The following is a 23943-nucleotide window of genomic DNA, read 5'->3' on the forward strand; positions in this document are numbered from 1 at the left end:
CTAATTGCACTCTCCCGCGCTCCAGCATCTCAGACCTCCGGCAGTCTGTGGGCTATTCCTCACTGCCTCGTGCCTCCGTGCCTTTGCACACGCCCTTCCCTCTTCATGGAATGCCCTTCTCCCTGGTAAACTCTCGCTCATCCTGTAAGACCCCTTGCGGCCTACCTGTGCTCTGGTGACCTTCCCTGAGTCTGGCCCCTGTGGATGGAAGGTCTCGCTCTTTCCTTGTGGCCCAGTAATGAAGGCTGTCATGTCTGCATCACAGTGCACAGGCTGAGTGGGGCAGAGACCTCATCTTGGTCTTCTCTGCAGTAGCACCTGCTCCAGAGTGGCCCAGAGAAGGCAGCTGTGCAAGGTGAATGCATGTCTGGCGGGGGGGGGGGGCAGTTTCCTGTCCCCTGCCCATCCTCACTGTGGCACCTCTCTCCTCATCTCTTGGCAGCCTGGCGTGGGGCTCCTTTACCTGCTGCATGGCAGCCTCTGTCACCACCCTCAACTCCTACACCAAGACGGTCATTGAGTTCCGGCACAAGCGCAAGGTCTTTGAGCAGGGCTACCGGGAGGAGCCGACCTTCATAGAACCTGAGGCCATCAAGTACTTCCGGGAGAGGTCAGTGCACATGGGGTCACCTCTGGCCATCATTGGGAGTCCAAAGCCCAGGGTTTGGCCTCAGTAGCCACAGGGCTCCAGTCAAAAGCTAGAGTGATTGGACAGAAGCATCCTGGGGGTGTAGTGGGGTAGAAGGGAGAGGCTGGGTAAGGCAGAGTTTGGACCCCACTGTGTTGGCATTTCTGGGATATTTTGGTGTTTTATGGGATATGAGGTTGCCTTGTGATCAGAGCCTGAGAAACCAAGAAGAAAGAACTGAGTCTCAGTGTTTGCTCGTTAGCCCCATGCTTCTGAGAACCATGTCTTTTTAGGGGCATACCGAGAACAAACCAAGGTCCTCTTCTTGGGCTCTGTTACAGCAATGAGTGGAAAGAGGGACCCAGCAGTGGGATTGTTGATCACTGCTGGAGGACGAGGTCTCCTCAAGGCCAGGGACTACATCGGATCCCCTGAGTCCTCAGAGTCCAGTTGGGAATAGAAGGGCCAATCAATCGTGTATATATGAATGGATGGTTGAATGCTTGGGTGTATGTACGGAAGTGTGTTTGGGTGGGTGGGTGGCTGGATGGTTGGGTGGGTGGCTGGATGGACGGATGGGTGTATGTATGGATGGATGGATGGTTGGGTGGGCAGTTGGATGGTTGGTTGGGTGGAAGGAGAGATAGATGAATGAAAGAATTCACGCATGTGTGCATGCATACATGGATGGGTGGGTACTTGGCTGCATGGATGGATGGCGGAGAATGGCTGAAGGACAGACAGGCAGAGGGTCAGCATGTTTCCTGGGACCATCTCTTAAGTAAACCACGCATGCCCAAATCCTTGTCACAGGGTCTGCTTCTAGGGGAGCTGACTGGATATGCAATAATGCCCTTCAGTGGTAGCGCACTGAAAGGTTGTCAGGACTGATGAACAGAGTCTGAGGAGGAAAGGGGGAAGGAGACTGCGGAGCTGGGCAGCATCGAGCACCTGGACTCTCTGAGGCAGTGGAAAGGTTTCAAGCCAAGGAGTCACATGACGGAGGCCACACGGGCACCTCTCTCTGACTCCTGCAGACCCCGTCATCTCTCCTGTGCCGTGTGGGGCTCCTTTCTGTGCTTTGAACACCGTGAGCTCACCCCCTCCCGAGGCCTTTTGCACTTGCTATGCCCTTGATTGGAGTACGCACCTGGCTGGCTGACTCGGGTCTCAGCTTGAACTTCAGCTGCTCAGTGAGGCCTTCCGTAATCAGTCGGTCTAAATTCGCCCCGTGCACTCCAGCCAGGTTTTCAGAGCACCCACACAACCTGACTGTATCCTGTTGTGTCTGAGTTTACAGGCTGTGAGCTCCAGGATGGACAAGCTTCGTGGTCTTGTTCCCTGCTCTATTCCCAGCTCCTACAACTGGGCCAGGCACCTAGCAGGTGCTTTTTTATTTTTCTTTGGATAACCGACTGAATTCTCCCTGGAGACCTCAGGCCCGGCTGCCCCACACACTTTGAGCTCAAACTTCACCATCACCAGTCAGATGCAGCTTCCTGGCTCCCCGACGCTAGGGTCCCAGATCAGGTGTCCAGCCTGGGGCCAGACAGCTGTGGCTGGGAAGCTTGGACTCCTTGGGCATACGGGGCCACCTTGCCCACGGCTGGGGTCAGTGTGCTCACCAGGAAGGTGGCAACGGCTGGCATAGGACAGGACCCGCAGGAGGTGCTTAGGAACCATATATAGCAGCCGTATACACAGCACGATGTCTAAAGCCATCCCTTATCACTGCATCCTCAGCTGTCCCCTCGGCTAGGAGAGAACCCGGGGCATCTGCAGGCAGCCTTGTCCTACCAAGGCAGAAGACAGGACCTCTCCGAACTCTATCATCAAGAAGCTGCTGTTTGCCAGTGCCCTGGTTGGAACGGTCCCTAACAGCTCAGGCCCTGGCCGTGTGGGGGCAGATGCCTGGTTCTCAGCATATGTGCAGAATATCACTTTACGCGTTCATAACTTGAACATTATGCAGAGGTTCATCAAATTTTATTTCCCTTCCTCTCTGAGGAGAGCATTTCAGCTTAGCTGGGCTGTTCAAATTTTTTTTTTTTTTTTTTTTTTTTTTTTTTGGTGCTTCCCCACAAAGCTCAGAGCACGTGGATCTCTCCCAGCACAGGTCTGCAAGTGGCCCAGCAGCAGCAGGGCTGAAATCCTGCACTGGCCAGTGTCCCCAAAACTGTAGCCACAGACACCAGGGGAGAGACCTGAGGGGCTCACCTGCCTAGGTTTTCCCCTCCTTGGGGGGTTGGAGGGTGGCGGAAGGAGCAGGGACTTCGGGAAAGCCTCAGTCTGAGTGCATGGTTCACTGCTGAGTTCTGTAGCTTCACTGCTGTGTGACTTGGGGCAAGGCACTAAGCCTGTCTGGGCCAGTGTCCTCTGACAGCCAGCAGGAGAGCCCAGAGCCGTCAGCGTCCTGGAAAGTCACACTTTGTAATGCAGGTAATGTGCTGGGCAGAGTACTGCATTTTCTATCTGTGAGTCTGTTGCTTCTGCTGCTGATGTGACATAGAAAGCTTAGTAATGATGAAGACGATTGGCTTAGGAGATGGCATTTTAGGCATTAGGAATCTAATAACCGTATTAATAACCACAGCAGACATTGGGTGCCTTCTCTCTGCTCCAGGTATGACTCAGTGAATTCCACCATGCCTCTGGGAGGTCATAGGTACTATTGTGTCCCCTGTTTTATAGATGTGAAATCAAGGCACAGAGAGGTAAAGTGACTTGTCTAAGGTCACACAGCTGGTAAGTGCCAGAGTTGGGATTTGAAGCAGGCCACAGTCTTGTGACGTGTGACCTCTCGAGACTGGTTAGCAGGCTCTGCCCGGCACTGAGGAGGGAGCTGGACTTGCAGGGGTGAATGAGGGGAGTCTGCTGAGGGCTCAGGGTGTGACGGTGGGTGTGGTGCCCGGGGAGAGGGTGCAGGGTCTCCCAGCTGTGCCCACGGTTGCTGCCCACTTCACCAGGCCTCTCCGTCTGTGCTCCTGACTCTGGACAAGATGCCACCCTGTTGGGGCTGACGGGGCAGAGAGGGCCTGGCCGCTGCCGCAGGCCACCCTCTTCGAGTTTTCTCTGGGGGGGAGCCTATGCAGGTCTCAGGACTAACTGGGCAGATTCTGAACAGTTTTCAGGGGTTTTGAAATGCAGGGGTGTGTGTGCACAGGGAGGCCAGTGTGCACGCGTGCGGACCGGGGGCTGGGGAGCCTACTCCTGACTCTGAGCGGCTGCTTAGAGAAACGTCTGGAATTAAGCGCTCCCCAGGTCCCCCGCCTGCCATCCCCAAGGAGGACGTCTTAATGGGGCCTCGGAGGGGAGGGTCAGAAGCTGCCGAATGAATGAAAGATAAATATTTGCAGACCCGGCTTTCCTGAATGCTTAATGTTAGGATCTGCTTTAACAACTCGTGGAGGAGAGCCAGACCTGTTGGATTGGACCCCGGCAGGGTTTCACAGCCACAGGGAACAGCCACCCTGCCTCCCTGGGGGAAGCCGCCGGGGTGGGAGAGCGAAAGTCTGGGAGCTTCCAGGGGGTGAAGGGCAGGTTGGGTGGCCTCCTGCCTGTGGGATTGGATCGCCGGCCTTCGCCTCGCTCTGCGACGTCCCGCTCTCTGAACTTACTTGTTAATCTATTTACCGCCTGGTTTGTCCCTGCCTCCTGTGTGCACAGCACCAGAGAAAGTGGACAACAACAGTCTTTGTGGTTTCTGCTGGATCAGGCACCTAGGAGCTCAGGGGCTCAATAAGTTGTGTTACTAACTCTTCATAGTAATTACACTGTTACCCACGGTGCAGAGCGGGACTGGGCTTCCTTCCTATGGCTGTTCCTGGGCCTGGCTGTGCGTGCACTCATTTAACCTTGGATGCCCTCCGTAAGGAATCGACCAGGTTGAACTTAACTCCATAATTTGCTAACGGTGGGTCATGTCCCTTCCTGCAGCCTCTGTTTTCCTGGCTGGAAAATGGGCTGGCACCCTTCCTCACAGTTTTCTTTTGAGGATTACATGAGATGATGCAGTGAAGTTTCACTTTATAAAACCGGGGCTCCCCCTTTCCCTGCCCACACCCCTGCCAGAAACCTCCCTCTGAACAGCACAAGGAAGACACTCCCTGCCTGAGAAAGGAGCCCAGCACACACCATAAGCTGGCGGCCCTTGGAGAATCCTGCCCGAAGACGTGCTTTGCTTGGTCCCTATGGTGGTTTAAAAATGTTTAAATTTTGGCTGAGTTTTAAGAATCAGAATCGCCTTAGGACGCCAAGGTTTTTGCTTCGCATGAGAAAGCGGACGGTCTGGCTGCACTGGGCCCCCGCTCTCACATGGTGTCGGTGGGCTGGAGCGAGCGGCAGCATCCTCCCCAGGAGGCCCCCGGGCTCGCCCATCACCTGCCCTGCCTCGGGATCTATGGAGCACGGCAAGGTGACATCGTGGGGTCTCCTGGAGGTGACGGCAGGCCGAGGGCCCAGGCCCAGCCCAGGGCAGCTGGAGGATAAAAGAGCTTTCAGAGATGAGACCCTTGAGCCAAGTTTCCAGAGGCACGTGCGGCGTTCGCCAGCCAGATGGGCAGCGTGTGAGAGAAAACGTTCTTAGGCACAAGCAGCAGCACGGGCAAAGGCCCAGAGAGGGAGCACACAAGTGGATTTAGGAAAGTCTGAGCAGTTGGGTTTGATTTATGAGTGGGAGTTGGACCGGAGTCTCTGATCTCTCTCATCTTCCCACAGCACTGGGGTGGGGGCTGGCGGCCCCAGAGAATTTAAAAATTACCGGCTGGAGACCCATGGCGTAGCGGCCCTCCCCAGGCTTCCTTCCTGGGGCGCACGCGGCCGCACGGGGCCTCGAGGCAGGCATGGAGGAGCCAGACCTCAAGAGCGGGGAGATAGGCACAGATTGAATGATTCCTACCCCATTGAGGGCCTGACACGCCCCTTTGCCCATCTTCCTGCTTGGTATGGGGGGGCTCTCTGCTGTCTGCTCTCCAGTCCATTGTAGGGACGCTCTTGGAAGGGCCTGTCTTCACTTTGTCCCCTCTCTCTCATAGCACAACCCGCTGCCCCAAACAGCTCCCAGGGGCCCTGACCCTCAGCATACGCACCCCTCCCCAGGCCCCGCTGGCCACTCCTCCCTCCCCTTCTGTTAAGTGGCGATGCTCCCAGGGCTCTTTCTGGGCCCTCCTCTGTCCTCATATGACACAAGCCTCAGTGGCCCGATGTGTGCCAGGATTCCCGCATTCTTAGTCCACCCCAGACCGCCCGACTCCGTAGACATCTGTCTCTTTGCTGCTTCTACTTTGGATTCTCAAAAGCACCAAAACCTGGCATGGCCGGGACCGACTCATGATGGTCTCCTCCAAACCCAGGCTTATTATCATGACCCTCTGCCCCCTATGGTCCTGCGCGTGCGAGCCACACCCCTGTGAGCCCTACGGTTTTCCTGCATCCGCCCTTACCCCTCCCGTCCGTGTCCCCTCCCCAGTGGGATGCCCCTTGCCCCTTCACTGTGCTACTAACGCAGGACACCTCTGCCCCAGTTTTCTGCCTGAAACACTGCTCACTGTCACACGTGCGGCCCAGCTACCTCCTAGCCTCACCGAGACCCTGGTCCCCTTTCCTGCACGCAGCACTCCGTGGGCCCTGGCAGTTCCCTTCCTAGCAGGTGGTTCTGCCTGCGGGTAGCCACTGGACCGCTGTCCTCTCTGCCAGGAGAGCCCCACCCCGGCCTCCCCAGCTTTCATCCTTCAGGTGTGCCTCCAGCTTCGACCCCGAGCGAGACAGACCCCTCTCTGACCTGTAACAGCCCCGTGAATGGTCCCCCACCTCGCTCAGCTCTAACCTTGTAGTTCCTCAGCAAGGTCCCACGGGACAAGGACCCATGTCTGCTGTCCTATTTCCTTCCCCACCAGGGGGATGGATGGAGATAGTGAGGAAGAGCAGAGCGGAAAAAGCCTCTTGGGCAGGTCACTGGCCAGTCAGATAGGCCAAGCGACCTTTGCTGCCTGGAGCTGTCCATGGTCTTGCTTGTGTGACCAGTTCCCCAAGCCAAGCTCAACAGCCCCACGCCTCAGGTGTGCCCGCCTCCTCGAAGGCCGAGGAAGGAGCTTTGTAGATAACCCAAGTCTTGAGTCTTTCATGCATCGTAGGAGCCCCAGAGAGGCCATGAAAGGTGGGATGGGGGGTCCCACATGGGCTAAGGATTATTTGTTTTTCTAAATCACAATTTCTCACCCGTGCAGTTCTGAAAATAATCTCGAGGTGCTCGTATCTGGAGATCTCAGTCAAAAACCCAGTCCTGGGGACGCCTGGGTGGCTCAGTCGGTTAAGCCGCTGCCTTCGACTCAGGTCATGATCCCCGGGTCCTGGGACCGAGTCCCACATTGGGCTCCTTGCTCGGCAGGGAGCCTGCTTCTCTCTCCACCTCTGCCTGCCACTCTGCCTACTTGTGTGCTCTCTCTCTGTGACAAATAAATAAATAAAATCTTAAAAAAAAACAACCAGTTCTGGAGAGACGGAAGAGAAAAGTCAAGTGCACAGAAGTCATGGAGGGCATTGACAGCGTGGATGTTTATCTTCTCTGTTATTTTCCCCACATGTTTCGTATCATGATGTTATTACTCAGAAGAAGGGAAGAGCAAAAAAAAAAAAAAATCTTTTTAAAAAATCCATTTATCTCCCGTATCTTGGAACGACACATTTGATATGATGTTATGGAATCTTAATTTCCTACTTACAGTCCTTGATTTGCCAGCATTTCTCTTAATTCCAGTCTGTATTCCACGGCAAGTGGAGTTTTGTCCTTTCAAAATCAAAGGACAAAACGTGTCCTTTGTCCTCTGTGACCGTCCCCTAGAGAGTTAGCCTCTGAGACGGGTTCAGTCACAGCACCCTCTCGCCCACCTGTTTTCGCTTTCACGGCCTGAACATTACTTCCAGCGATGCTGTGCCCTTCCTTGCCCTCGTGGGGGTCCTTTGAAATCGCCACGTACTCTGGAGAGGCCTGTGGCAGCACCCGGAAGTGAGAGGTGGCCCCGTGAAGACTGCGGGACCCTTGGCCGGCCGAAGCAGCGTGAAGGAAGAGCCGGAAACACAGATGGGCCCTTGAGTGGAAATCGGTCAGAAGGAAGCGGGAGAGCGTCTGGAAGGAATGGCCAGTTCAGGAGGAATGGCCTTCGGGACTCCCAGCTGGAAGGGACCGGGAAGCAGGAGGGACTTGGCGAGGGGGTCTCTGGGCACCCTCCAACCCCACTGGGCAACCCTTAGGTGTTGCCCCTGTGTAGCTGGGACCCTGGGGAGGCCCCTGGAGGCTTGGGTCCCCTGGGTCACAGCCTAGGACACCAAGGGCGCCTGGGCCGAAGCTTAGCAGAGCCCCACGTGCGCCTAAAGCCGGGGGTCCAGTGCCTGGCTCTTCTGTGATCCGGGGCCAACAGTGTGGGCCTTACTTGGGAACCTGTGAGAATGCAGAGTCTCGGGCCCTGCCCCAGACCTGCTGAACCAGACTGGCCCATCCATGAGTGGCGAGCGAGGTCAGGCTCAGGAAACGTCAGGCTGGAGGGCGGAGCAGGTGCTCAGAAGGTGGGCGTGGCCAGAGGCCGAAGGAAGGGCCCCCACCCCCCAGCCAGCACCAGCCAGAGCCATCTGCACACATCCGCAGAGGACAGGACTTGGTAGGAGTTTGAAAGATTTCTCGGAAAGCTGAGATGGCCGAGACACCCAGGCTTGCCGTCGAATGTGGGGTTTTTTCCCCCATTTTGTTTTCTAGTTACTCATTTTTATTGCATTTTATTTAAAAAAAAAAAATGGTCCAAGGTAGATTGGAAATTAAGGTGGGGGGGCGACACCTAGTCCTTTGTCAGACAGATGGAGATGTATGCACAGGCTGTGGACTGCCAGTTCCTACCGGGAAGTGGCTGGAGGCTTGGGAAACAAGCCAGCCCAGGGACAGGGAGAGAGCGGCTGGCTTTGAGGACGGTACTGACAAGACCGCAGGGGACAGAGAACGTTCTGGAAGGGCTGTGCTGGCGAGGTGCTGGGGCTGCTGTCCCAGCAGAGAGAAGACCCGGCGGGAACCCCTGTGTGTGGTGACCTGACCTGCCGTGGCCACGTTTGGCCCAGGAATTAGGTGGGCAGGTACTTGGGGGTCCTCCTGAGAAGACGGGGCGGTGGCCCTGGTCTCCCCGCAAACCATTGGAGCCTCTCCGCCTCCATCACTCCCCAGCATCCGTCTCTTCTCTCAGAAGACAGTCAGCACCCAGCTGCAGCCCGATTCTGGAAGCGGTGGGTCCCTGGGGCGGTGGCTTCGTGACCGTGCAGTCACCCCCTGCACAGCTGTTGGCACATCTGCCTGCGGTTCTCAGAGCTGGAGTTGGATGGTCCCCGCTTCCCTCCGGGACCTCACAACGCAGGTTGGGGGGACCCAGGGTGGGTGGGACTGAGAGTCCCTGGCCACCTGGGGGTCTGCGGGGCACAGTGGGGACACCCTGGAGATGCAGGCACTGATGAGCCGGAATCAGCCGCACACGGCGTGCGCTTGTCTGCCCCGCAGCCCCACAGTCAGTGTCGTCACGCTGCTGCCTTTCCGTCCGCCACGCTGGGAGTGTGCACGGACACTGCAAAGCCGGGCTCTTGCCTTTACTGGCCCCCACCGAATGGGGGCAAGTCCCAGGGCCACATCAGCCTCGGTTCTCCTACTGTAAGATGGGGATGATGGTTAATGGTGGTGGCGGCAGTGACTCTGGTGGCACATAGATCTGAGTGGGTGCAAACAGACCCCAAATAATGAAGATTTAGACAGCTGATGAGTGTATTTTGTTCTTACTTGAAAGGCTGGGCGGGTATTGCGGTTCCCGTCGCCTTCACCTAGGGCTCCTCCCCCCTCGCTAGGCACCTGACTCTCCTTGTCCCCAGTTTGTGAAGACTCTGTCTCTTCTGGGACAGAAGGCTGCATATGACTCCCTGTGGGTGCTCTCTGCCCTCAGTCTGCTTCTTCCGAAACACCCCTTTCCAGAGGCGGTGCGTGGCTCAGGTCTAACTGATGGAGTGGAAGGAGAGGGGGTGTGGCTTCGGTGGTGGGGGGCTCCGGGGCGGGGATTGGTGAACATGTTAAAATACCGGAACCATGAGAAGGAGTCACAGATGGACAGACCGTAAAGGTCCCCGGAGGTGAGGTTGATGACGACCATCGTGATAAGGATGAGCACGCCAGATCCCCGGAGGTGAGGTTGATGACGACCATCGTGATAAGGATGAGCACGCCAGATGCACTCGGCTTCCCACGGGCCCATTCGGTTACTCCTCTAGCCCCCTTGAGAGGTTGGTGCACTATGATGCCCACGGATCAGAGGAGGAAGCCACACGGGCGGGTGATCAGGACATGTCCAGACTCAAGCGGCTTTCACAGAGGTGATGCCCGACCCCCGCGGAGGACAGCCGTGTTCGCTGCAGACTGGGTGTCTCTCCTGAGCAGGGCTTCAGTCCCAGCACGCCCCCCCCTCACCTTTATTTGCCCTTCAAGGCACTTGTAGTTAATTTCTTGCACCACCATTTAGGAAAAAAGAACAACTGTCTTCAGAAAGCTCGTAATATTTCCTGCAGGAAATCACCGTTCAGAACCCAATGTAATCGTCACTAGTGCTGCTCGCTGTTGGTCTTCTCTTCCTACACAGAGCTCAGCACCCCGGTGTTCCCACGGGGCCGCTCGTAGCCTCGGGCTGCCTGTGCGCTTCCCTGTCTCTTCTTTGCCTGCAAACACTCCTGGGGATGCTGGTGCCAAGCACCAGGCTAGACCCTGGGGCCTCCGAGTGGAGAACGAGATAAACTCCATCCCCTTCTCTTGGACTTTAAACTGTACCGGGGAAGCCCGCCGATTAAGTGAGTTTAGAAATCGTGGTGGTTAAACTGTTTGGAGCCCTGGTTCTGTGCCAGGTAGCGGGTTCTGGGGTCCACAACCACCAGCGGGGTGCTGGTGCTTGTCCTTATCGTCGTGCTTAGTTAGCACCGTATGCCCACTGCCATGTAGAACCTTCTAGACCATAGGGTTCAGAGCAGTCAGGTGAGCTGCACAAAGCCATGCTGCTTGGGGATAGCAGAGCTGCCGTCGGCCATGATCCCTCCTCGCTACAAGGCCCAAGGGCTCAGTCGTGCCCAGAAGATCCCTGTGTCCTGATGTGTCTCTTGCCGGGGAGTGCTGGGGGCTATGGGAGGGTCCTCAGCTCTTGTCATAACCACTGACACGCCTTACCCCTCACCAGATGGCTCCCAAGCGCCTGCAGATCACTTCCATTGATGACGCTGGTACTCAAACCCAGCACGAGGCCTCCAGTATTTGCCGGCTAATTGGCAGGTGTTCTCTGATCTGTTAACTATTGAATTCTGGGCTTCCTGGTGCCAGGTCTGGGAGCCCAGGGAGTGGGAGGGACCAGACCAGGCTGCCTCTCTCTATAAACCCCATCTCCTGGGCTCACTGGTCCCTGTCCCTGGGGCCAAGGCTCCCTGCAGAGCCCAAGGGAGGTGCCCAGCATGAGACTTGGACGGGAGGATTTCAGAAGATAAGAAACCCTGAGAACTGGGAACTGGGGTCGGTGGAGTAATGGTTCAAGGTTAAGGCTGAGAGATGCAAGAGGACGCGTGCGGCCTGTCTGTCTGTGGCAGGGCAGGCATCTGTTGACCCCAAGGCACTGGGGATGGCCAGGCAGATGGCACTCTGGGATAGGGGTGGGCTCAGTTACCTGGTCCAGCCTCCCCGCAGTGTTTGCAGTGTCATGATTGGTGGTCTTCTTGTCTTGATTACCTCTGGGGATGGGGAGCTCAGCATCTTCCCAGATACACCTGCAGGACTACTTTTAAGAGTGTCAAACTCTTTAAAAAAAAAAAAACAAAACACCCTAAGTGTCTGTCAGTAGGGGGTTGGATATTAACTGTTCTCCCCCATACACTATGAGGGAAAAGGTAAGTGAGATTTATGTGTCCTGACATGGCACGATGCTGGAAATTTGTGGGTAAGGATAAAACCAGGTTATGAAAGCATGTTTAATTTGAGGCTGTATATGTTTAAAAAAAAGGTTTAATTCTGAGATGATAAACACAAAGCTCCTAGCGGTGGTGAAGCCACCACAGGGAGGTGTCATTATCAGGGGGGGGGACTTCTGCTGTATGAGTGGGAGGTTGTTTTTTTTTTTCCTTTCTTTTCTTTTTTAAATAAGCCAGTGCTCTCTGGAAAAAAACAAAGATGCTTCTACTAAAAGATGCAAAAAAAAGAAAGAAAGAAAAAGAAAAGGACATCCTTCCTTGTATGGACCCTTCCCACAGCATCAACATGCCTTCCTGTAGCTTCAGCCCTTAGGGTTTTGTGCTGCCATCGGGAAGCAGCCGGGCCGTAGAAGGTACTTGTCGAAGACCTACTTGTGTTAAAGTTTGCTTCCTGGGAAGCACAGGCCTAGCCCCTGGGTCCAGATGGCATGGGGAGTCTCGGGCGGCGTTATACGCTTGTCACAGTCTGCCTCGTGTGCCCGCTGTCGTCTACTGGGCCGGCGGCTCTGGGGGCAGACCGTGCGGTAGACGTTTCGGCGGGGCACACAGCGTCTGGAGTAAACGGCCCAGAGCAGGGCCTCTGGACATTCCTGGTGAATGAGTGAACGAGCAGTCTGAGGGGACCAGAAGGATCAGCGCAGGAGTATTTCTGTCCCTTCCACTAGGCGTCTGCAACGGCCTGGTGGTCATCTGTCACCGTCCCCGTGCCTCCTTCCCTAGCCCCACGCTCTGGACACACTGCTGGGCAATTCGAAATAAGACGTGATGGCAAGAACCAGAAAACGGGGCTGGGGCATTTGCTTGGGTGGGGACTGAGACTTCCCTGCAGGAGAGAACAGAGCATCTCCATGCAAAGAAGAAGCGGGAGCAAGTAAAAGGCCAAGAGGAGCTGAGGCAAGATCTAAGAGCGAGCGTGGCCACAGACATGGAACTGGGAACACTTCCGGGCTTCCTCAGCAGATACGAAAGTGATTGTCAGTGTTTCTACTTCTGGGGACCAGAGTGTGTTCCTCTCACGGGGATGCACTCCTGGGCTGGACCGTGTGGGGGCTCCGCAGTGTATTTGGGTTACACAGGGGCGAGCCCAGTGGGGGAACACGGCCCCAGCCCTTCCCCGGGCCCGGTCAGCGGCGGGATGAGGGCGAGGGCTTAGGTCTGCAGCTGCCTGCACCCAGACCCTCGCTGGCTCGGCGTTCCCTGCCCCACCGGTTCCAGCCCCGTCTGGAACTGGACTGGTCGCGTTCGCTTTCAGTGCCTCAGCTTCTCCATGGACAAAACAGAGATCACGGCACCCATCGAATAGGGCCGTGGTAAGGGTCTTGGCGGCGGCCATGGCCCAGGTTGCTTTGCGCAGGGTTCCCGGAGGGAAAAGACTGTACTTTCCAGGTCCTGGGCCTCTGCCAGCTCAGCTTGCTCTTTCTGACACAGGCTTTTGGGTCCTTTTCTTTCCAGGATCGAGAAGGGGGATGGGCACGAGGAGGACGACCTGCGCTTAGACTGTCGTCACGAGCGATACGCTGCCCGTAAGTGGCCTCGTCGGCAGCACCCCGCCTGTGCCATCCGAAGGGAGGGGACCCTGGGGCTGAGCCAGCCCGACCTCTCCCTGCAGCCCTGCTTGCTCCCGCAGACACACCCTCCAGGTGGGGAAACTGAGGCTGGCGTCTCGGCGTAGCCAGTGCCCCGCACCCCGAAGCTGTGGTCCTCTCACAAGGGAGATGGGATGCTAAGAAGTTGGGGGAGGATGTTGGGTGCTTCGGGGCAGGCCGGTGAGCCCCAGCTCAGGTCCGGGCTGGGTGGGCTGTTGGCCAGAAGGGGGAACGGCCCCAGGGTCTGACTAGCCAAGGCAGGGAGGGGACAGTGGTTGGGACTCGGGTGGGCTGCCGAGGCTCCTGGCCGCGCGGAATGCAGTGGCTTCGTAGCCTCACTGTGGGGGACACCACAGACAGACTCTAGGGCACCCATTAGGAAAACAAACGCCTGGACCAGAAAGCAAAGGTTGGTAAAAAGAGAGAAAGGGCCTTGCTCTGGCCGGTAAAAGAAAGAGGCGACGTGAGATTGACGTTAAAATGGCAGAAGCTCAGCTCAACTCCGCTCAGCCGGCAGAAAGCCTGCCACGGACTCCCCGCCCACCACACCCCCTTCCAAGGGCTTGTCCTGCCTGACCTCCCGGGTTCACGGACCCCCAGCCCCGACAGCTGGGACTACGAGCCACGTTGTGCAGAGGAGGAAATTCAGACTCAGAGAGGTCGCACCCCTGCCCTAACCCACTTCATCTGCCAGGCAGCTTTCCCTCCCGGAAGGAGCATCAGTGCCCTCGTGCACAGGTCAACAGCCTGTAGGAAATGCATCTTTCATTCCCCCCAAGACACAGCTGTGAGGGAGCGAGAGCACAGAGTCTTCTGCCTTGTGGGGCTCCCCCTCCCTCTGCGGGGTGGCGCGGGAGAAAGTCAGAAGCGACTCAGAAACGAACCAGGCCACCTCGGCTAGAGGCAGGTGCTCAGAGGGCTTGGGTGAAGGCCGGGCAGGCGGCTCTCGGGCATCTCAGTGACCGGAGCCTGGAGGATGAGAAAGAGCCGGCCCCGGACTCACCCTTCCAGGCAGAGGCTTGCAAGGGCGAGTCCCCGAAGCAGGGGCGGCAGGACCAGAGGCCAGCGTGGATGGAGCAGGGACCGCATGGGGAGGCCGGTGATGGGGCTAGAGGGGCGTGGGGGCGGGGGCGGGGGAAGGAGCTGGCCATGCAGTGGGGAGCCCGGGGTGTTTTGAGCGGGAAGGAGACTCATCCAGATCCTTCATCTGTTCCCGCATCTGTGCTGAGAGCTAGATCATCTCTCTGTCTGTCTGTCTGCATTCCATGTCCTTCCGTCCAGCCATAGACATCCCCGCATCCATCTGCTCCGTGGGGAAAGGGTCGGAGGGGAGCAAGAGCGAGGCCCGTGGGCAGCTTCGATGCTGTTGTAGTCCCTCCCCGGAGAGATGACCGTGGCCTGGCCTTCAGCAATGACAGTGGAAGTGGGTGGTTCAGAAACTCTTTGCTGGAAGAATTGTCAGGTTGTCTTCGTTCGGGTTCTCCCAGAGGCAGACCCAGAGACCAGGACTTGGCAGCAGACCGCACCCATGTGGGTGATCCCAGAAGACACAGTAGGAGCAGGGGAGGCAGCCCAAGCAGGGAGGGTCTGTAAAGACACAGTATGGAGGCGACCGCCCTGCACCCCGCTGAGGGCCTGGGGCCGCCGGTGCAGAGCGCGTGTATCTGAGTCACCCCTCCAGACACAATGGCCGCTCTGCTGGGACCCTGGGGGTGCTGGGCCAGGGCCCAGGGTCTGCATTCCCCTGGGGCGGGTGGAGGTCAGCCGCCCACCTCGCCAGAGGGGGTCCTCCGGGGCATCCGGGTGTCCAGAGAGGACAGAGGTTGGCGTGCCCATGCTGTTTGTCTGGGTGCAGTTGGACAGTCCTGCAGAGCTGGGAAGGGAGACAGCTGCGGCTCGGTCCTCCAGGGAGCGTGCTTGGGGTGGGGAGAGCCGGCGAAGCTGCAGGAGCCTGATGCTCTGCCTGGGGAGGGGGGGGGGGCTCACAGAGAAGCCGCCGAAGGCTTCGAGGAAGGGGCTGCCGAGGGCCGGCAGGGGGTCCCCAGAGGTTTGCCAGATCCCCGCTTCCCAGGAAGAAAGGAGCCTCCGATCCCACAGCACCTCTGCCAGGTGTGCCTTTCATCCCGTAGCCGAGCTGCTGGGATGCGGTCTTTCCCCTGGGGCCCGTGGAGGCACTGGGGACTCGGTTCTCACCAGGAAGGGAGGAGCTGGCCTCAGTCCCTCGAGTTACCTCTGACGTGGCCACTCCTGTGGCCTCCGAGAAAGCCATCGACTCAACACATCTTTACAGAAGCTGCTCCTCTGGACGGGTCCCAGGCTGGGTTCTGGATCACAGGGGTGCACAAGGTGTGTTCCTGGACCGGGGGGCTCCCAACCATGGCTGTCCTGTGCGGCCAGAGCTAGAGTGGGGTGCGAGCAGGTGCTGTGATGGCAGAGGCCAGGCGCCTGCTCTGGCTGGCAGTGAGGGCGAGGGGCTGGAGAGGGAGGCGTCCTTGGCCAGAGGTGAGCCCACTTGGTAGAATCCTGCAGCGATTATGATTCCTGGACTAGATGATAAAAATAGCCAACGGGAGGGCAGTCCCACCAGGTCTGCTGGTCCCCCCTCCTCTGTGTGCGTTCTGAGGACTTTACATTTAGCTGCTTATTTAATCCTAAACATGGCCCATTTTACAGGCGGGGAGAGTGAGGCTCAACACGAAGCAGGGCTGGTATTCGGACCCAGCCCGTCTGGCCCCAGAGCCGGAACCCTGGGCCCCGAGGGTGAGCTACCACATGCCTGTGGGGGTCCCCCATGCTGGGTGCAGCCGTCTACCAGACTCTGGGCGCGGCCCAGGGACTCAGGGACCAGCCCCCTCGCAGACCTCACGGGCTAGAAAAGCAGCTTGATGAGGCCATCTAGGGAAACAGCACCGTCCCCAGAACGCAGCCTCTTAGCCGCTCGTGGGGTTTGGGCCAAGAAAATATTTTGGAAATGCCTGGTCGAGTTTTGCAATATTTCTGCACCGAACAGCTGCTCGGATTCTGCGGTGGGCTGACTTGCGGGCAGGAGGAACGGGGGAGGAGGAATGTCAGCGAGCCCACATTATTAAAGGCTTCCTGGGCGCAGGTCTCTGCTCGGGCGTTCCCAGCCCTGGGACGGAGGGTTGACGGCTCTGCTGTGGGCATGGAAGCAGTAAGGAGCTGAAAGGCACCCTGACTTGCTGGGGTCGCTGGTCCCCTGGGGGACAGAGCCCTGCTCCGTGGCCCATTTTTTTCCTTCCTTTGAGTCCAAGCCCATTTCTGCTCCTGCCCCCTTCCCTTAGCGAGAAAACGCAGAACATCTCCTCACAGGGCTTTTCTACTTGCCCTTCTCTCGGCCCAGAATGCTCTCCCTCTAAACCCTTGCGTGGCTGGCGGTGTCTCGCCTTGAAGTCTCAGCCAGAAAGAAGACTGCTTCCTTGGAGAAGCTTCCCCTGACTGCAACGTTCTGCCCCCGCTGTCCTCATATGACCTTTTTTTCTTTCCTTCGTGGCACCTGTCCCTCTTGAAATGATTTTTTGTATTTATGTACTTGGGTTTTATTTGGTGGCCGCTCCCAGTTCGGTTCCAGGAGAACAGGCCCCCTGTCTTGTTCCATTCGAGTCTGTGTTCTGAGAACCTGGAACGGTGTGGGGCCTGTGGCTTGTGCTCAGTTGCTCCGGGTGTCTCCGGCTGTTTCCCACTGGAGCAGGCCCTTCCCCGTCAACCAGTACACGGATTTTGGGTACAAGTTGCTATTTTTCCTTGGGCTCCTCTGATACGGACTCTGCCACAATTTCTTTTTCCCGAGGAAGGAGTGTGCTTTTCAAACTTGCCTCTGGGGTTCTGCAATGCCACCAGCTAGCTCGGGAGTGTCACATCAGATGTGACATTTGATGGAGGCGATGCTGCCGTCTGGTCCAGGTGTCTGCGTCTTCCTTCTGGGGGCAGATGGGGCTTGCAGCGGATTGCAGCCGTCAAGTTCAATGCCCGAGACAAGCTTTTGATTCTGCCAGGTGTGTCTGTGAGGCCGGGCGGGGCCTTGGCAAAAGGGCTGTCACTCGCCGGGTGGAGAGGTGGCTTCTGGGAGCTCCATCTAGATGGGTTTCCACCGCCGCTGCCCTCAAAATAGCAGAGGGAATTTCAAGAAAGACTTCCCTGGGTCCAGAGCAGCTTGGCATTTTTATTAGATCAAAATCACATCCAATAGAGCACTGCTCGAGTCGCTTCCTTTATTGAAATGGAAGCAGACAATGTTTCTGAAATAAACGTCGATGCCGACTCCCTGGGCACCCAGACGGGTCTGGGGCTTGGAGGCCTCTGAGACCTGGGACCCTGGGGGCTGAGACACCCAGGCCAGTGTTCACATCAGAATTACCTGGGGGGCTCCCCAAAACACGGATTGCTGGGCCCCGTCTCTGAGCTCCTGGCTCAAGAGGGCTGGGGCGGGGCCTGGGCATCTGCATTCCTAACGGGGTGGGCCCGAGGGACCCTGTTGCTGCGTCTCTGCGGACCAGCTTCCGAGCAGCCCTCAGCCCCGAGCCAGGACCCGTCCCTCCAAAGCTGCGACCAGGAGCGGCTCTGCATTTTGTCCCGTGCTTGGGCCCTTTGGTGGCTTTTGGGTGGAAACGGGTGCTTCTAGGGCCAATTCCTCTCCAAGCCATTCTCCTCAGATGGTTTTGGGGCTGTCTCCCCCATCTCCTCCTCCTAGGTCCCCAAGCGCCTCTGGTGGCCCCCCTGGCGGGTGTCAGGCTCTGTGCTGACCCCTCCCACACACACCCACAGAGGCCCTCCCGCCAACCCCTCCTGTCCCCGCTTCATTTCCCAGCCACCCACCGCTCTCGGGACCCTTCTCTGCTGACGGTGCCCCCACTAGATTGGAGATGTGGGGGGACAGGGGCCTTGTCACCTCAGCTGTGTGGCCACCCCAGGGCCTGGCCCACAGTGGGCCATCAGCGTGTGTCCAGCAAATGACTTAGCTTATTCCATCCCCTCGCGGTACTTACACTGACGACTATTTCTGTTTTACGGGAAAAGACACTTAGGGTAGGAGCAACCAGGTCATTTGTCCTGGGTCACAAATCTGGACAACTCACTGTGCTTTTGTTCTTCTCTGTGACTGTTTCTTTTGCCCAGAAACACGTGGGGGGCAGTTGTTAAAATACAGATTTCCCCGCAAATTCCAACTCCTTGGTTTGGGGCAGGGCCGAGGAATCCACATCGGGTAAGTCTGATGCTCAGGTGCAAATCCCAGGTGTGGGATGGACCCCCGTCGCCCGGAGGGCGCAGCTGGGCCTTTCCCCCGCAGGCACCCGTAGTCCCCCAACCCTGGCTCTGCCCGCAGCCCTGGCTCCGCTTTCCAGCCGCACAGACCTTCTCGCCTCCCCCGGCCACCAACGGTGCTAGGTTTTTCACACCTCCTGAAAACCTCATTTACCTGCCAGAACCCATTTCACACTCTGTTCCTTCTGCCTGAAAAGACCTGCCCCCTTCCTTCCTCCACTGGGCAAGAAACTTGTGGAATTGTGAGCTTCACAGTGCTTTCTGAGTCTAGTTCAAATGCCCGGGGGATGGCAGCCAGCCCCGCCTTGCCCCTCTGCCGTGCTGGTCATGTTCATCTCTGCATTGTCTAGAAGGTGGGATTTTATGGTGGTTACAAGCCTGGGCCTTTGGAGGCTGCCTGGGTTCAAATCTGGCAGTGAGACTGTGGTGACTTAACCTGTCCTGGCTTCGCTTTCCTTGTCTATCAGATGGGCATAGTAATGGCACCTCACTCAGATTTCTGAGGATTAAATGGGCCATGCCCATGAGGCACGGTGAGCGGCTGCCGGCACACGGTAAGGGCTGTGTGCCCTCGCCATTTCCGCCTTATGCGTCTGTCTCACTCACAGGCACCGGCAGGTGTCTCACTCCTGTCTGCAGACCCAGCACCCACGGTGGAGGCGGGCACACGTAGGTACCCAAAAAGCATGTCACAAGAGAGTAAAGGACTCAGCCTGATCCTGAGCACGAAAACAGATGAGCAGGTCGTGGGGTCGCCAGAAGATGGACTCCAGCCAGGACAAGCCTGGGGCGGTCCCCGTTTGATCTCCCAAGACAAGCGACCCATAGGGTAGACCACAAACCCCACCCTCCCTCCCACACGGCTCTCACGCACACCTGCCCCTCTTCCCACATCCTTCCTTGTTCATTCGTTTAACAGATGATCAGTGTGTGTGGAATTAAGCGAGCCGCTCGGGACAGAGCAACAAGGAGCAGCTCAGCTAATCTGTGTCCCACGTTACGTACGGCCTCGTAGGAGAGCCGGGAGAAATCGAGTACATGGCTATTCCCGAATATGCCAGAGTCTCTGAAGTGCCCTCGGGATACACATCTGCAGAGTGGGGTTGACTTGGAGAAGCAGCCCCGGGGCCCTCGCCAAGGTGGTGACATTTTAGGAGTTGAAAAGGGACACGGGTGTCACTAGCTGAAGGGTCTCCAAAGCCAGACACCTCAGGGCCAGCCTTCATTCATTTCTCTCTCACTCCCTCTCTTTATAGAGGAAAGAATTGAGGCAGCGAGACAGTAGGGTCTGGCTGGACCGGCGAGTCCTCAAGAGCGGGCGTCAGCACCTCGGATAGCGCATGTGGGGCCGGGCAGGGGCGTTGGCGGTCCCCTGTCTCTCCGGTGCCAGGTCGGGCTGGGCTGCCGTGGGGTCAGAAACACCAGCACCAGCCACGTGCCCACCGTCATCAGTTCCTTTACCAGCTTCAGAGCGCCTCGGACAAGTTCCACCCCCTGTGAGTGCCCCCGCCCCCCCTTCGGCACATTTGCGGTGGCACTGGCCGACTTGGCTTTGAAGGGCCCTTCCGACTCAGTGAATCCTTTCCGGAACAGAGGATGTGACTGCACGCCATTCAGCAGAGCTGAAAGCGGATCTCCTGGGATCCTGGTGCCCTGGGGGAGTTCGTGACAGCGATTTCCCACCGAACGACGGAGAAATGAGGACGGAAGAGACAGGACATTAAATGCGTTCATGTTCATTTGGGCCGAGGACTCTGCTAAGCCTGGCTGCTTCCGAGGGAATTTAAGGCACCGCGCTTGCTCTCCACCCTCTGAGTGGCACCTCGCACAGATCTCTTCCCACCCCGGGGCCGTGGCTCCCCATCTGTGAAGAGAGGTGCTTCCCTCCAACCCCGTCCCACATAGGCATTTTGCTATTACTGTGTCATTCTGAAGTCGGATAGGATGGACTTCTAGCTGGGGGCCCGCCGGGCCTGCTGAACCTTTGTAACTCCCCTTCGTTGCAGGTTCAGAGAGGAGAAGGTGCTTGTCAACAGTCACACAGCTTAAAAAAAAAAGAAAAGAAGACTAACAGACACAGCTTGTAATCAGTGGAGCCTGGATTGGAAACTTTGACGGCAAGACTGCAATTAGAGTTCTGCCCCCTAAGCCTGTACCCACAGGAGAGACTGACCGAGGAGCCTCGCATCATGCACAGAATCTCAGACCAGGAGGGGCAGGCAGAGCTCAGTCTCCAAGCTTAGGGATTACTCCGTGCTCCTCCAGTCCTGCCTGGTCTCTTCACTTGTCCCTTGCTGTGTGCCTGGCCGGGGGCTGGGGGCCACGGCTCTGGGATGAAAGTAGACTCAGTCCCCACCTGCACTGGGGTTAGCTGGGGAGACCCTCACAACTCAAAGTGACAAGCCCAGGGGGAGAGACAGACCAGCAGCCCGTCATGCAGCCATGGGGGGAGCAAGGCCTGTGCCTGTGAGGTTGTGGGATGCTTCCCAGAGGGGGTGCCTTTGAAAGACTAGTGGGAGACTCAGTAACCAGGAAACAGCAGAGAAGGGCATCAGGCCGAGGGACCAGAATGTGTGAAGCCACGGCACAGAGTCCTGGAACAAGCATGCGGGCTGGGAAGGAGAGGTCAGAACCGGCCAGCCGGAGAGGTGCTACTTAGCCCACAGACGGCTGTAAACGTGTTAAAATGTAAATGTCGGTATTGAAAGCCTAGGAGATTTTATTTTGAAATTCTGATTTTCAGTTTCCCTGAACTTTCTGGAAGATCTGAGCCCACATTCTCCATGGCAACAATTGGCCAGAGCTGAGGAATGGTTCCTTCTGGCTGCTTCGCCAATTTATGTCATTTGATCGGGCCCCGTAGACCTGCTGAGGTGTTATTCTCCAGTCTATGGCATCAAGGGCTTCCCCCTCCCCGCCTCCACCCCCGCCAGCTAGTGACTAGCCCCAAAGTAAAGATACTGCAAGAGGGAAAGTGCACCGGGTGGTGGTGGCCTGGGGGGCGCTCCTCATGCAGGGGGACGGAGCTCCTTACTCTCCACTATAAATGGCTCTGGGCCCCAAGCCCCTCCCGGGAGGCCAAAGGAAAAAAGAGGCTTCCAGTCCTCAGTGACAAACCCACCTCTGGATCCAGGCGACAAGCAGCCTGAGCTTGACTCAAGGAAGGATAGGGATCATGGCCTTTCCTCTTCCATCAAAAGGCATGATCTCTTTCTCTCTGTTCCCGCAGACGCTCCGGGGTTGGCCCCGTTGGCAATGGTGGGAACAGCTACGATCACTTCGAAATATTCATTTAGAAAAAGAATCAAACCTTTCTGCAATCAAATATTTGCTCCTAGATTTTTTTTTTTTTTTTTAAATCCAAACACCTAGATCTTGGCAGCATTCACTTCCAAAGAATGCAACCGTTCCAGTGGCTGGGGCCAAAACAAACATTTTTCCCGAGGCCAAATGGTTCCAGAATGTTTGCCAATTATTTCCCACCCTTTAAAAAATACACTAAAATTAGTAAAGTGCTAACATTAAAGAATATCCAAGGCAGAAAAAAACATCAAAGCACAAAACCCCCCACGGCCACCCTCCAAATCAGCACAGCCGTTCCCCCCCTCTGCCCGTGGCTTTCCAGGCTTTGCCATGTGGAAGAGCTGCTTTGGGGGTGGAGGAAGGGTAGTGAGCCATCTGTCTTTGGAGGTATGCAAGCAAGGGCTTGGCTTCACCAGGAATTCCCACCTCAGTGGGGCTGGCTACGAAGAACCTGCCTGATCCCAAAGGACAAGAATGTCTGAGCCTCCGTTAGAGCGCCATTAAAGACTTGGAACACATGTCTTTAATGAAGAAGTGTGGGGTCAGGAAGAGTCAATCAACTGCTTATGCTCGCGGAGCGTCCATTCCCTCATCTGTAAAATGGGTGCTAGCTACTTCACAGGCGTGTGAGGCTAGAATCAAGTAGGGTAGAGACCTTGAATGCTAGGTGGCTGTTGGTTTTCTCTCTGGCCCCCCCAGCCCACCCACCGTACCCGTCTCTCTTCCCTCTGTTTCTCTCTCTGCTTCCACCTCCCCTGATCCGCTGTCGAACTTCTGTCTCGGGTCAGGCCATCATTCTCCTTGGCTCGTGGTCTGATGGCCAGGCTGGAGAGTCCCACTGGGGCAGGTGCTCCAAGATGAGGGAAACTGCCCAGGGCCTCCACGAGATGTGGGGTGCTTCCTGTAGGAGGGGAGATGTGAGCCAGGCCCTGAGGGGTTGATTTCCAGCAGGTACAAGGACGTGTTAGCAGGTCGCGGCGTGGGGTGGACACCGCTCCTGCGTGTCGGAGATGTTAGGGAGGCATTTGAGGGACGGCAGAGAGCAGGCTTCTGGGAGCCCAGGGACACGGGAGTCAGCATGTTGGACGAGGACCAGCTCCCAGCCCTTCTGCTGGCCCAGGCTCCCAAGAGCAGCGCGCGGCGGCAGGCGGTGGTGGAGTCTCTCTTCTTTGCCCTGGGCCAGGGCGCTGCCTGGACTGCCTTTGGGCTCACCCACGCACTCACTCTCAGTCCCTGTGTACGCCTGTTCTCCTTCTTTTGTTTGTTTGTTTGACAGAGAGAAAGATCCCAAGTAGACAGAGAGGCAGGCAGAGAGAGAGGGGGAAGCAGGCTCCCCGCTGAGCAAAGAGCCCCATGCGGGACTCAATCCCAGGACCCTGGGATCATGACCTGAGCCGAAGGCAGAGGCTTTAACCCACTGAGCCACCCGGGCCGCCGCCTGTTCTCCTTCTACCCCTCCCCCAGCTCCTTGAGCACGTGGAGACACTGTAGTTCGGGGAAGCCTGGGGGGTGGGTAAGTGGAGCGGCGGGGATGGGCTGGCTGGATGCGTGGGACGCGAGGCTGCGGCTGTGGCAGCAGGCCGGGCCCTGGGCGGTGGTTGCGGGAGGCGGAGGGCGGGTGAGTGGGAGGCTAGGCCGGGGTTTCCGGGGGGCGGGCACGTGGGGCTACGGGAGGTCGGGCCGCTGGGGGTGTGAACGGGGTGGGAGAGGCTGATGGTGTGTTGACGGGGCAGGTGCACGCGTGGGTCTGGGACTGTGGGCGGGAAGCGGGTCGGAGTGGGGTCGTGGGCACGTTGGTGGGCGGGAGGTGCATGGCGGTGGGTGTCGGGGTGGGGGGGGGCCCGGGACGGGGGATGCTGAGCTGGGACGCGGGCGGCCGGGAGGTGCTGGGGGGTGACCGGCGGGGGGGGCGGGGGGGGCGGGGGGGGGGGGGGCCGCGGGGGGTGTGAGCGGGGGGGGAGAGGCTGATGGTGTGTTGACGGGGCAGGTGCACGCGTGGGTCTGGGACTGTGGGCGGGAAGCGGGTCGGAGTGGGGTCGTGGGCACGTTGGTGGGCGGGAGGTGCATGGCGGTGGGTGTCGGGGGGGGGGGGGGTCCCGGGACGGGGGATGCTGAGCTGGGACGCGGGCGGCC

The 23943-nt window shown here is 57.7% G+C and overlaps 1 protein-coding gene across 2 annotated transcripts in view; it reads left to right on the forward strand.

Annotated features, from left to right (window-relative positions):
* GSG1L (GSG1 like) overlaps positions 1-23943 on the forward strand; it is a 126983-nt gene that overhangs the window by 102379 nt on the left and 661 nt on the right. For both annotated transcript variants that reach the window (XM_059415066.1, XM_059415067.1), the window contains 2 exons: positions 443-610; positions 13094-13164. In XM_059415066.1, coding sequence (XP_059271049.1) covers positions 443-610; positions 13094-13164 — 239 coding nt within the window. The remainder of the gene's footprint in view (positions 1-442; positions 611-13093; positions 13165-23943) is intronic.

The sequence above is a fragment of the Mustela nigripes genome, chromosome 11 (assembly GCF_022355385.1).
Source record: "Mustela nigripes isolate SB6536 chromosome 11, MUSNIG.SB6536, whole genome shotgun sequence".
Taxonomy (NCBI): domain Eukaryota; kingdom Metazoa; phylum Chordata; class Mammalia; order Carnivora; family Mustelidae; genus Mustela; species Mustela nigripes.